This window comes from Leptopilina boulardi, unplaced genomic scaffold, assembly GCF_019393585.1.
Source record: "Leptopilina boulardi isolate dan_hultmark-lab unplaced genomic scaffold, ZJU_Lbou_2.1 LbouV2_38, whole genome shotgun sequence".
Lineage (NCBI taxonomy): Eukaryota > Metazoa > Arthropoda > Insecta > Hymenoptera > Figitidae > Leptopilina > Leptopilina boulardi.
The window spans coordinates 2,624,224-2,638,243 of NW_026137951.1; the positions used below are offsets into that span (position 1 = coordinate 2,624,224).

At 28.4% G+C, this 14,020-nt stretch overlaps 1 protein-coding gene and 1 long non-coding RNA gene across 2 annotated transcripts in view; one reads left to right on the top strand and one right to left on the bottom strand.

Moving 5' to 3' along the window:
• Positions 1–785: 785 nt before the first annotated feature.
• LOC127288191 (uncharacterized) lies at positions 786–12,028 on the bottom strand. The gene is made up of 4 exons (XR_007843999.1): positions 11,080–12,028; positions 9,950–10,058; positions 3,608–3,737; positions 786–2,282 (listed from the first exon to the last, which is right to left on the bottom strand). It is a non-coding gene; the product is annotated as an uncharacterized LOC127288191 (long non-coding RNA).
• Positions 12,029–12,215: 187 nt separating this feature from the next.
• Positions 12,216–14,020, top strand: part of LOC127288171 (headcase protein) — a 145,953-nt gene continuing 144,148 nt past the window's right edge. The window contains exon 1 of the mRNA XM_051315477.1: positions 12,216–13,631. Within this exon, the coding sequence (XP_051171434.1) occupies positions 12,877–13,631 (755 nt within the window). The 5' untranslated portion in view covers positions 12,216–12,876. The remainder of the gene's footprint in view (positions 13,632–14,020) is intronic.

Genomic DNA, 14,020 nt, shown 5'->3' on the forward strand with positions numbered 1-14,020 from the left:
TGGTAAAAAAATGAAAACGTAAAACTGCACATTATGCAAAAAAAAAGTAAATATATACTTGTAATAAAAATTTCATATATACATTCACTCTTTATGTACTGTACGCGTTTTAATAACGACAACCGCGCGCACTTTAGTAATTTTTGTTGTTTTTTGTGTGTGCACCTCATAAAATTTCTATCATCATAAAAAAATATTATACATCGAAAATTGTATACTTTGCGTATAGATCAATATAGCCCGACAATAATGGTACACACATATATATATATATATAAGAATATACATATATATATATACTTCGTTTAAACGAAAATACATGCGCTTATATATATAGGATATATTATTGTCAGGCCATTTAGGCGGCATGTTACGCCAGTGAATTATGTTATAATATTTATGATGCGGAGCATTGGAGCAGAGTATCATGTATTAAATAATAATTTATCCGGTCCAGTGCAAAAAAATGGGATCCCCCAAAAATTGGTTGTGTAACCGAAGGCGACCCACAACGACAACTCTCATGCGAACATTATTTGTATTTGCGCACATATTTGCTAGCGAGAAATTTATATATATATATATACATGCGCATAATAAAGTGATATACAACTCATTCCCATGAAACAAGACTGATAAAAAGTTCTCTTTTTTTTTCTCTCCCCTCAAAATTTCATAATACTTCAAAAGAGAAAGAAACTTTCATTACCTTATAAATTTTATTATACTTTTTTTTTCTATATAAAAATTAATGATTTATATCATATATGTTATAAATGCGACTGACATTCCAATAATTTTTCAATTTATAAACGAGAACGATTTTGTTTTCGTATAATATTATTTTAAATGCGGCAAATCAACATTTTATGACGTTGCAAATTGATTCATTAAGCTTTCAGAGACGTCTGATAAAAAAATTTAATTAATTCTTTAATTGACAAAATGATATTACTTTCATATAGATTGTTGAATGAAAATGTTAATTTTTTTATTGGAATTTTGGAAAATAGAAATTCGGATAAAGAACAGTTCGGTCAATTAAAGATTCAATTAAAATGACGCAATTTTGATAAATAAGACGGGGAAAAAAAATCTTTATCTGGAATAGCGATACGTTTCTCTAGAATAAAGAAAATTTTCGCTGTTTTAGTGAAACTTATTGCTGTTCCAAGTGAAAAAAGAACAGAAGAATTCGATTAAACAAAATTTCAATCAACTGACAATTTGGAATGTAAATAAAAAATTTGATTGAACAAAAATTCGTTTCAGCAGCGGCGATTTGAATAAATAAGAATTCGATGAAACAAACATTTTGTTAACTAACAATTTGAATAAATAAGAATTTGATTAAACAAAAATTCGGATAAATGACAATAATTCAATGAAAATCTGAATCAATTAAATTTCGGTGACAAGAAAATTCGAAAATTCAGACTTCTTAATTGTCAAATAGAAATTTTAATGGCAAATATTTTTGGAATTTTCCAGCGATTCATTTAAACTAAATTCAAATAATAAGAATTATTATATAAGATGAATAAATTCGGTTGGGGAATTTGACAAAAAAAAAAAAAAAACCAATCCCTATCAAATTCGTATAACGAAAGAAAAAACTCAAATAATTTGTGAGCGAAAATTGCTGGATGGAAATCGCATACATATATATAGCAATGTTCTATATGGGAAAAATGCAACGATGTAGCAGAGCAAGGTAAATGTTACAAGACCCTTGTTGGCAATGCCCGATGATAGTGTGTAAAGGGAAAGGGGTTTGGTTGGCTGGTACGCTTGAACCATCAGCTACGCCCTGTAATTTTCGATCCCATGAAGGTTCACATTGCGTTAGGGAGTGCGATGGTGGATAAAGCTGCGGAAAATTCATGAAAGTGGGCTCTGGGTAAAAGCGCCTAGAGAGAGAGAGAGAGAGAGAGAGAGTAAAAGATGAGAAGCACATGCGCAAAACTGAAACCGAAAGTATACGCCCACTTGGCATTGCCGCCCCTGAACCTAGACCTCAACCCTCATCGTTTTCCACTCCCACCCCTTCCATGGTCAACCCGGTGCTTTCAACCTTCAGAAAACCCCCCCAATCTCCAACCACCCACCACCACGCTATGCTTGCACGATGGTTTTCGACGTGTGCAACCCTCATCGACTCTCCTGATTTTTCTATCTCTCTCTCTCTCCCACCCCTTATAAACTCTCGCTTGGCCGCTCTGGACGACATTTTGGAACGCTTCAATTCTACAGGAAATATATTCCTCGGAGTATCCAAAAACCTATAAAATTGATGAAATCAACGATAAAACATCCATCCTACATGGTTTTTTCATTTTTATAATTTTTTTTTTAAATTCAACTTTTCGATAAAATTTTTTTTTTCTAACATTTAGGAAAGAGTGGAAAGCAGTATGGATAATTTAAGTTTTCTGAAAAATTAATTCAAAAACATTCCAAACTCTAAGAAAAAAAATGGAAAACAATATATGGGGCATTCCACGGGAGATTTTGATTCAAAATTTTTTTTTCCCCGAAACATTTTTTTCGAAATCTATATGAAAAATAAGGAAATACGTATATTTTTATTTGATGAAAATGAAGGAAGCTATATAATTTTTTGAAATTTAACGTTTTAAAATTTGTTCATTTTTTCTCAAATTTTTCAAATATGTGCTCAAAAATAACGTACCTATAACAGAAATAACAAAAAAGTTGAAATTAAACTTATGAAATGAGTTTTCTCAAAAGAGACACTTTCGATTTTTAATTTTTTTTTTGCATTACAATCTCTGATGACTGAAGAATTTTTTCCCCTATCTGCGAAAGTGGTACTTTTAGTTTTTAAATTACTATTTATAATTTTTTTAGTACGGCTCACAGAATTTAAGCATTTTTTCTACAAATATAACCTTTTTCCATTAACATTCATTTGTTTTTTTTAATTTTCATAAAAACATACTAAAAATCGTTGCGTCAAGCTTAAAAATTGTAAATAGTAATTTAAAAACTAAAAATACCACTTTCGCAGATAGGGGAAAAAATTCTTCAGTCATCAGAGATTGTAATGCAAAAAAAAAAATTAAAAATCGAGTGTCCATCTTTGAGAAAACTCACTTTATTAGTTTAATTTCAACTTTTTTGTTGCTTCTGTTATAGATACGTTATTTTTGAACACATATTTGAAAAATTTGAGAAAAAATGAACAAATTTCATATATAGCATAATTTTTAATTTCATAGTACAATAGATTAAAAAATGTTCCAAAAACACACTTTCTTCGTTGACGTTAAATTTCAAAAAATCATATATCTTCCTTCATTTTCATCAAATAAAAAAATACGTATTTCCTTATTTTCCCATAGAATGCCCCATATAGTAACTTTCACTACTTCCAAAGTGAATCCTCTCAGAAATATCTGGCATTTTTTTATGCTCCGGAAATAGTAAAAAATACTATTTCCGCGAGTAAATTTATACCTCACTCATATATTTATATTAAGAATTCAAGAGCGTTCTTTTGAATTTATTTTACAAAAAACTGAATGAGAATCATTAAGATATATTTACTATAATTAGAAATATATAAAAAAGAAAAAACTCTTACCATATTGATTGAAAACGCTGAAAGCGGTAGAGAAGTCGATTTCCTTTTTCCTTGATTCCATTAGATATATATATATATATATATATATATATATATATGATACAGCCACATTATGTTTTCGTCTGGACAACTGAAAAGAAGAAAAAAATCTATATTTATTTGAATAAAAATAAATTTAATAAAGGTAAAATAATTTTATTAGTAAAATTTACATATTAAATATTTTGAAGAAAATTAAAAAAAAATTGTTAAAAAAAATCGATCGACTTTTAAATTTTCTTTTCCCTGTTCCAAAAAAATTTATTTACATATATTTGCAAAATGAATAAAATTTTGTTAAAAACAAATTAACTTATATTGATTTTATCAATTTTTCTATTTCAAACATTATAATCAATGAAAGTCATAAAACATGTATATACACACTGGGGTATATAACGAACAATATTTTAAATTGCGAGCATTCGTTCAGCATACGACATTTGACGGTTCCAGCACATCTGGTTTTCTAACCCTATAGAAACGATTCATTCATCCTAGAAACCCGAAACGATCAAAACAACTTTTTTTTTATCCAGACCCTCTCAAGGACCTCGGATTATCCATCCGAACCTCGTTTCGCCAACGGGGGTAGTATACCAATTTTACTCCTCTCGAGAAGATTCGTGTTACCTTCTATATATATATATATAAATTTCCGCAACCGACTGACCTGCATTCCGTTACATATATTATATTCGGATCAAATTCCACCTAATATATATTTTATACGAAAAATTTACAAAACAAATGAATTATTTTTTTCTTTATAAATTAAATTTTTCAAAGAAAATATTTTTTTGACTGAAAATTTTCTTTTTTGTTCATAAATAAATTATTTGAATGAAAAAAGTGTTTAGAAAATTCGACTTGGTTTGTGTTATATATAGTGACATTCGTATATAAATATCTTAAACCGAATTAATTTATTAACTTACAATGAATTATTTTCCTGTGATAACATATATCAAGATAAACGATTAACTGGAATTTTCAACAAGGCAATAAAACTGCAAAAAAAAGAGAGAAAAAAAAACTATACAGAAATTCGATTTAACTCGCGCACTATTTCTCTTTATCAAAATACATCATTGTAAATCTTCGAGTGTTCCAAAAATCTTATCTAAAATGTTTTCTCACTTTCATCCTTTTTCTGGGGTATTTATGCCATTATCTTATTGCACGAAAACGATCTTGATGATCCTCTTATCCTGATAAGAGCATAGTGAAATAACTATATAAATAATAATTCTTTTCTAATTCAATTTTAAATAATTATATAATTAATATTTTCCAATATTCCTAAATTCATTATTTTATTATTTTTTTAATAATAACCTTCAATAAATTTTTTTACAATTTTGCTATAATAATAATTTTCCAGTCTTCATTTAAATAAAAAAAAAAAAATACTTATATACTTTCGCATATGTGATATAAAAAAAAAAGAATTTTTTGTCCTTAACATATATATGATTGCTATTAAAATTTTTGTTGACCTCCAGCCCCGCTTGTGTCTCGCACTGAAATTTTTACATATATAGCGACGAAAAAATAAATGATCTCATTTTCATTAATTATCGCATACACGCATCTTTCAACAAGTATTTCTTTTGCAAATGCTAAGCGATTTACTTCACGAGACTTTGACTGTCTAATTAGATTACCAAAACAAGTTTTACGACACTTTTATATCGTACGAGAAAAATGTTTTATTTACGGCCGCTATATTTATATACATATATGCAGTTCACTACTTGCGTCACAAATTATATATTTATTGAGAAAAAGGGAAATTAAATAATACAATAAACAGTGATTAATGAGATTCCAAACATTAAAAAAAATTCCTTTTAAATTAAGACTATATATTTTCCTTAATTAAATTATTTCAAATTTTTTCAGAGATAAAAATTTAAATAATTAAAATTATTTTTTAAAAAATTTCGTTTTTTTTAAAGATTGTCGATAATTTAATCAAGATTTTCCTCTCGTTTTCTAAAGAGATTATATTATTAAAAATTAAAATTTTATAATGAAATTTTTATGTAGGAGCGCGCACATCTGGCTTTTCTTCTCGACCTTCGTCTCATATCAAATAGCAACCAAAATACTTGATACGAGAATAAAAAAAAATTACACACAGTGAGGAATGGGTTGATAGTATACTATACTTATGTGTATAAAGATAAAAAACACATATTCGATAAGAAATGACGCAAGAAAAAGAGATGCTTAGTTTGTGTGAATAAGTTTTTGCACTGCGCACGAATATATAACTAGAAATTTCTCTTTCTCTCTTTTTCTCTTGATTTTTGCCAAGTGCACAGATTTTTAATACACACATCAGGGCCAGAAAAAAAATTGAAAAACATATTTTATCAATGATGATAAATTTCATATTAATAAAAAAAAAAAAAAAATTATATATATCTGTGATTTAGAAGATAAAAGTTTCATCTCTCAAGTTAATTTTTCGTTTTTATTTTTGCAAACATGAAAATTTAATTTCCTAAGTGTCATTAAAAAAGTAATAATTGGCTTCAAATTCGAGACAAACGCACACACACTGAGGAATAATCTTAAAATATCTGATGTTTTCTTTTTTATGAACTTACTATAACGTCAATCATTGATGTTTCCAAAATGGAAATAAAATTTAAAAAAATTTTTTTTTAATTATCATTGATTAGAATTATAATTTACGGTTTGCTATCATATTTTATTTATATTTATACCATTGCACACAATTATTTTAGAAATATATTATTTTTGAAACTATATATATACACCACACCCAAAGTTAATCAACTAAATTCTTTTTGTTATAAGTTTTAACATAAAATTTGGTTCAATGAACAAAACAAAATAAACTACAATATAATTGAGCAAAATATAAATAGGAAGTTAAACAAAATCATAAAATCTAGAATTGTAAAGCATAATACTTATAATTATTTAACTATTAAAAATATAAAAATTTGTTTTTTATTTTAAGTCCGATTTTCTCTAATATTTATGATAAAATATCACGTTTTTTTTTTGTCGTCATTTGGCTTTTGTGAATGTGTATAATTTTGTAAAAATAAATCGATATACTACGAAAATATATATAATATCCTTCTAAAAAATAAAGTTCATTTTTTTGCAGCTGGTCGTTGAGACTGTTGACCTGAAGATATAAATTTTTGACAATTTTGTATATTTCATATCGTGATATCTCTGTTTGTTAAAAGCACGCGTCGATGCACACGGTACACAAAAATGAAATTTGTATTTACATAATAGATATATATATACGCGAAAATTCATCAGACAATTTATAGATCAGTTATAAATTAAAATTTAATTTAATTTCAAAATAAATGAAAAAAAAATTTCCGTTTAATTAAATTTTTCATTAATTTAAAAATTGATTTTTTTAAAAATAAATTGTTAATTAACTTTTGTAATTTTCACAAATCTTATCTTCCATTGATCAGTGATTATTTTGTTAATATATGCATAATCTTATTTTTGTATGAAAATTTGGAATATTTTTTAAATCAATTAAATTCAAATTAATGCATTTCAATTATATTAATGAATATAAACTGCGAATTATATTTAAAAAAAAAAGAAAAAGAAAACAATATTTATCAGATTCATTATATATACAGTGAGTGCTTATTTTGTCATTTTTGAAACACACGGCTCTTTATAATCACCAACTAAATAAACACGAAAAATTTAATAACGCGATATCAAAATTTGTAATGTTAATGATTTAAAAAAACAAATTTTGATTGCAAAAAGCAGTAAAGCGGAATATGAATAAGTAAATTTCATTGTAATTGTTCATTTGTAAATTTTCACATAAAATTGATTTTGTTTGATTAGTGATAATTTTTTTAAATTGCCATACACTGAATGGAATTGATTAATAAATATTTTTCTATAGTATTTTACATCTTTTTTTTTGGGAAAATATGAAAGAATGTGTAAATTAGATAAATTTTCCACTCAAGATTTAGTAAATTATTATTCATTTATTTATTTAAATTAATTATATTTATTTTAAAAAATCGATTAATTATTATTTATGTACTTTTTTTTAATATTATTTAATCTATAGAGAGTATAAAATTTTTGTTTGTAATTTAAAATCCTCGAATCTTTAAATATCTAAAGGGAGACAAATTTTTTTAAGGTTCCATAAATATGAGCTTATTTATATGAAAGCTTAGTCAAGAGCATCGCGTATATAACTTTATAATAAATAAGTTGTCGCTTGGCACTCCAGTATCGAAGTTGGGTCGGAAGAATTAAAAAATAAATAAAAAAAAAGAGTGTTTGAAATGTGGTCGTGTAAGTATATAAGCGACCTTGGGCTAAATTTAGGCAGGTCTACCCTGCAATTTAGACCCTCTCGAATCTACTCTTGCAAGGCCTCTATATGCCTGAAGGATTAAATCGCGTCTAGATTTACACTTTAAAATGCGCTCTAATAGTTGTTGATGATTAAAAAAAAATTACTATGACAACTTTTTTTTTGCCAATAAATACATAAATAAATAAAATTATTATATTATTTATAATTATTTTGAAATATTTAATTTCAATAAGCATTAAATATTTTTAAATAAAAAAAAAAAATTGATGATAATATTGAATAAGATAAATTTTCTTTCTAAAATTGTATTATTTTGAGCAAATAATAAAAAAATAGGTTGCTTATATAATCGACAAAAAGTTCATTGATCGATCAATGATCAAACGCTCGATGGTTTATACTTTAAAGCTTAGAGAAATATTTTCAAATTACACTGTATGTGTAAGGAAACCTAAATATTTATGCCTCAAAAATCTCGTTCTCATTTCGAGTTCTTCGAAACAAAGAGGCATTGAAATATTAAAAAAATATACATAAATATATTCCAATTCATGCATGTAAACGGTGTCAAATATTTAATTATATATGTTTAAAATGATTAAACATTAATTTTGATTTATTTTAATAAATTAATTTTAATAAAAAAAAATAAAAAAAACATTCAATTTTAATTCACTTTTTATGTTCCCTGTTTGGTTTATTAGCAATTCTAAATTGCACTTTCAAATATCTTCATTGAAAAGTATTAATAAATAATTCAAAACACGCTAAAGATATAGTAAAATATTAAAATATATACAAATAATATAATATATTTTATTATATAAATTCTAAGATTTGTATTCAAAGTTTAAATTTTTATCATGAGAATCATTCAGATATTATATGAATTTATAATTACTGTACATAATTAACCTTCGCTTGACAAGATGCCCACCCAGGGTGGGCCAGACAAATTGAAATTGCCATATCTTCTAAAGTTTTGCCTTAATTGAATCGCGATTTTAAGTCACTGAACAAAATCTTAAGAACTTTCAAAAAATGTAAAAACAAATTTTTAAAAAAAATTTCTTCTTGATTATTTATAACTTTTATCAATGTATGTACGGAGATAACCGGGATGATTCAGATATTTTTTTAACTCTATTTTACAAAAAGACTTGAAATCATGCAGACTTTTCACTGTGAGTGTTTTATGATGTCAAATAATAGATATAAAAAATATTATGTTGCATTTTTCATTTGTTTAAACCTTTAAACAATTTATTGTTATTATTTATTAACTTTCTTTGTTCTGCACCTAGAAAGATGCAGTTTTTTTCTAATTTTGCAATTTATCAAGCGGAATATAATAAACTGCATCTTTCTAGGTACACTACAAGAAAGTTAATAAATAACAACAATAAATTGTTTAAACAATCGTTTGAATACTAAATTCATATAAAATCTTCATGTTTATTATGTTGAGCTTGTTAAGTTGCAAAATTAGAAAAAAATTGCAATTTTCTAGGAATATTATGAAGAATGTTAATAAATAGCAACAATTATTTGTTTAAACAATTTATAATAATAGTTGTTGCAAATTGAATTATATATTTTATTTTATTTATAACCTTTGAATTAATAACTACGAAGAAAAGGTAACAAATTTATAAAATTCTTCTACTGTCGTATGTATATTTGAAAAAGTTATAAATTATTAATAATAAATTGTTTAAACAAATAAAAAATCAACAAAACATTAATAAAATATATTATTTGGTAACATATAACAATTTTGGAAAAAAACTGAATGATTCTAAGTTTTTATTGCAATATACAAAGAAGAAAACATTTGGCCCACCCTGGGTGGGATCTTGTCAACCGTGTATATAAAAAGTATCCAGTCCGGCGAAGGTTAAAGAGAGATATAAATAAGGAGAAACTCTTACCTTTTATTGACTGAAAACGCTGCAAAAAGTCGATTTCCTCTTTTACTGAATTTTTTAATTTCATTAGAGATGATGAAAATAGCCACATTATCTTTTCGACTGCGGACAACTGAAAAGAAAAAAAAATCTATATATTTATTTGAATCATAATAAATTTAATAAAGATAAAGCAATTTTCCTGAAAATGAAAGTAAGAGATGTTTTTATTTGCGTGTGAAAAATATGAAACGCCAAAGAAAATTTTCTCTAAAATAACAATTTTTTCTATATATCTAAACGGTAAATTTTCGTTTATCTCGTAACTTTTGTTTATTTTATGAAGTGACACTTTGTCTAGAGAAAAAAAAATTTGTTTTTTCTCTGTCACTACTTTTCTATAGGTATACTTAAAATGTGGAATCAATAAATTATTATCACTACATACAATTTTCTCAAACAATAACTTTATAGCATAAAATGGTAAAAGTAGAATTAGAATAAGAAGACATAAATTATTAAGGTTTTTCTAACTCACCAATAGAAAAATATATCTAAATAATATACAACCTTTAGTTGAACTGCAATTATATATTTATTGACACGCAATTTCAATCTATATTTACTAGGTTATGTGGCGTTGGCCGTTTTAGTGCTAACGAAAAACGGTTGAAATCTTCAATATCTTAATCAAATTTGCACACCATTTTCGATTCAACTTTGAAGTTTATATTTATCAGAAAGATGATTTATTTCTTTTTTTTCTGGATTTATTATGTTAATAAAGTATAATTTTAATACAACATTTAACTGACAACAGCACTGAGCGCACAGAATATTGGCGCGAATGAATCAATCAGCTCTACCAACTTCTTATTTCGTGTACTTAAGAGAGTTGGTAACACTTCTAACGGACTCGACATGAACTTGGATGCGCGCGCATATTATATTGCCACCTGTCGCAAAGCACGATCAGGTGACTGTTTTTTATTACACAAAAATTATAATAATAATCTGTTATATTAAATGCTGAAGCTATTACCACAATTAAGTTATACGAAATCTCCTAACAAGATGGCGAAACTGAGATGGCGATGTCAGTCAACGTCTATATATATTTACTTAAATAATATATAAAAAAGCTCAATACGAACCAAATTACTTTTTTGTTGATTTATGTTCCTTCAATGAGATCTCCCTTCAATACATAATCGATCTACTTGATATCCTAATGCTTTTGTGAATTGGAAGTGATGATGATGGAAATGGAAGTGGTTGTCCAGTCTTAACAAAAAATAAAAAGCTAAAAATATTTTTTTAACCATCAGCGTAGATGTTGCGTCTGGAAGAGTCAACTGCTCATTGAAGTGCTTGTAAAAAACAGCCTATATTTATAGACGTTGGCAGCAAGAGCGCCTGGCCAATCACAATGCACAGAAAGTAGCCCCACCAATAAGCGCACGGCAGACTAAAAGCTCGAAGTATAAAAACTAGCTTCCCCAGTGCGCACACTCAGTTCCATCTTGGATGTTTTTAAGGGAGAATCTATGTCGCTTAGAAAATTTTTTTTAATAATTTTTAATTTAACAATAATTGATTTTCTCCCACTTTTTTTCAATAGAATCTTGTAGACTTTCTCTGTCTAAATTAATAGCATTGAATCCCGGTTTAGAAAACAAATAGTTATCGCGAAAAAGAAAGAATATTCATACTTGTTTTTTTGATTTTGTCAATTTTGTAAAATCACAAGTAAATACGGTTGACTCGTCCACTTTCGTGTAACTGGCGGGAAACAAATCTTTTTAATATAATTGCAATAGTTATTCTGAAAAAGCTTTTTCTTTTTATAATTATAATCAGTAATCAGTGTCGTAAAAAAAAAAAATTCGCTATCATTATCCAAAAATATCATAGATTATGCATTTTTATTTACATCTTTAGTTTTGATATGAGGAAACGCACCTCACGAGACTTTTCACATGCAGGGACATATACACACCTACAGATAAACGCGAACACAATGAAATCGTACTCACACGCATGGAGTTCACAACGCAATATTGGAAGCGGTGCGAGACAGAGAAGATCTACAAGTCGTGCAAGGGAGAGAAGATGATTCAGTGAAGTGAGATGGAAGATATACTCGTTGTCGGAGGGACGAAAACGGTGCGCATCGATTGGCGCTCTAGCCGTGACCCCCACCACATGCTTTCGCTTTCACCCAATGGGGCCTCACTTTCGCGTTCGCCCGCGCCGAGCCTTGAGCCGGCATGCTGCCACTGTCTCAGTGACTGGTACACCCTACGTGTGAGCGAGTGTTTTTCGTTGTGCGAAGAGCTGCCTCAACAAAAGGCAAAAAAGCCGGCTTCCTGCTTCGTATATGTTTTCAACAATATTTTTCATCCCCAGTGACATATTGTGATAAAATTGAAGAATTTTTTTTCAAGGGTGATGACAAACAGTGAGTGAGAAAGAGACAACCCGGTAGTATTTCGATCGAAAATACCCCGCAGCCACCCCCTCTGTCCCACGCGCTGCGGTGGTGACCCTGACACTCACAGTTTATTCATCGAATTCAATTTCAAGTTAACATTTATTCGATTAAAAAGTTAATTCGCGTTATTAATTTTGTTTGTGACCTTGATTTTTTTCGCGTGTGTGTTCGCCTAGTGACCTTGACCTCCCGTTTCTCCCTAAGACTCGATGATATGTGGATTTTTCTTTTCCGAGGGTAGTTTTCGTGTAGGGTTTTTCCGAGACACGTGGTTCCATAAAAACATTTGGGGTAAAAGTTTTCAAGGGTGTGTTAGAATGAAATAGTGCTCAAGACTACAATAGACGATTGTTTGTGAATAATTTGGGATTGTTTTTGTTTTTTATTGCTTTTTTTTTCATCAAAGACAACGGATTCATTTAAGGAAAATTTTGAGACTGGAGTTTTTTGGAATACTATGGCCCCAAGACGACAGGTCAATGGGCATGGTGGTGTTTTAATTGATCCAACAACAAATAACAGTCTTCATAACGACACCATGGATAACTTGATTGTCAACGGTCAACATTCAAACACAACTCATTGCTGTATTCCAAGTGGTGAGTGTCTTCGGGGAGATGCATTGATACGTATGAATTCACTTCAGGATGTGATTAAAGTGACGTGCAACAATGATAATTGTCCAGTGGGACAATTTATGCATAGAGAATGTTTTGACGCATGGGAGCAGACAGTGTTGACATATTTGAAAAGTTGTGGACGTGCCAGAAGTTGGTCAGAACGTCAACGTCATCAGAATCTCTGGACCAAGAAGGGTTATGATTTGGCATTTAAAGCTTGTGGATGTCGCTGTGGACGTGGACATTTGAAAAAAGATTTAGATTGGTTGGCACCAGGTGTTAATCATGTGAATGGAAATCGTCACGAGGAAAATGAAGCTAAAAAGAAAAAACGTAGGAATAGACAAAATACAAGACCAAGTCTTGCTGTTTCCGCTGGACCACCGGGACATGCTAATCATGTGAATGGAGGAGTTCGAGGATCTGATGTGCAGATTATTGAGAATGGACGAGGAAGGGCTGGTTCTCTTTCATCCAGCAATGGGTCCAGCTCTCCGCCTGCATCCAGCGAGCCCAGCGTCAGCCCTCTTCATCAACCCCAGGCACTTGTCAAGAAGAAGAGTAAGGTGGAATTCTTCAGCGATAGAGTTCGGTGAGTCTGGTTTTTCTCTATTATTATTTATTTGTGTTTGGTTCCTTTTTTTTGACGTTTAACAGATGTTTTTAATTGACTCAAAAGAGGTTAAAGACGATTCTAACCTCAATTTTTTATGGTTGGAATGTCGAGTGCACTGGCGTGTATAATTCTGAATATTTCAGTAAATAGAATTTTTTTAGATTGCCATTTTGTAACTAAAAATAGATTTTTAATAGTAGCATTAGTGAATATGTTGCAATTTGTTATTAAAATGACAATTGTTTGTACAATAGGATTTTGTGAGAATAATTTTGATTTAATATTAATTTTTTTCTTATCAATCAAAGAAATTTGACTATTTTTAATTTAAAAAATGTTTTAATTGTGGTTTAAACACATTTACT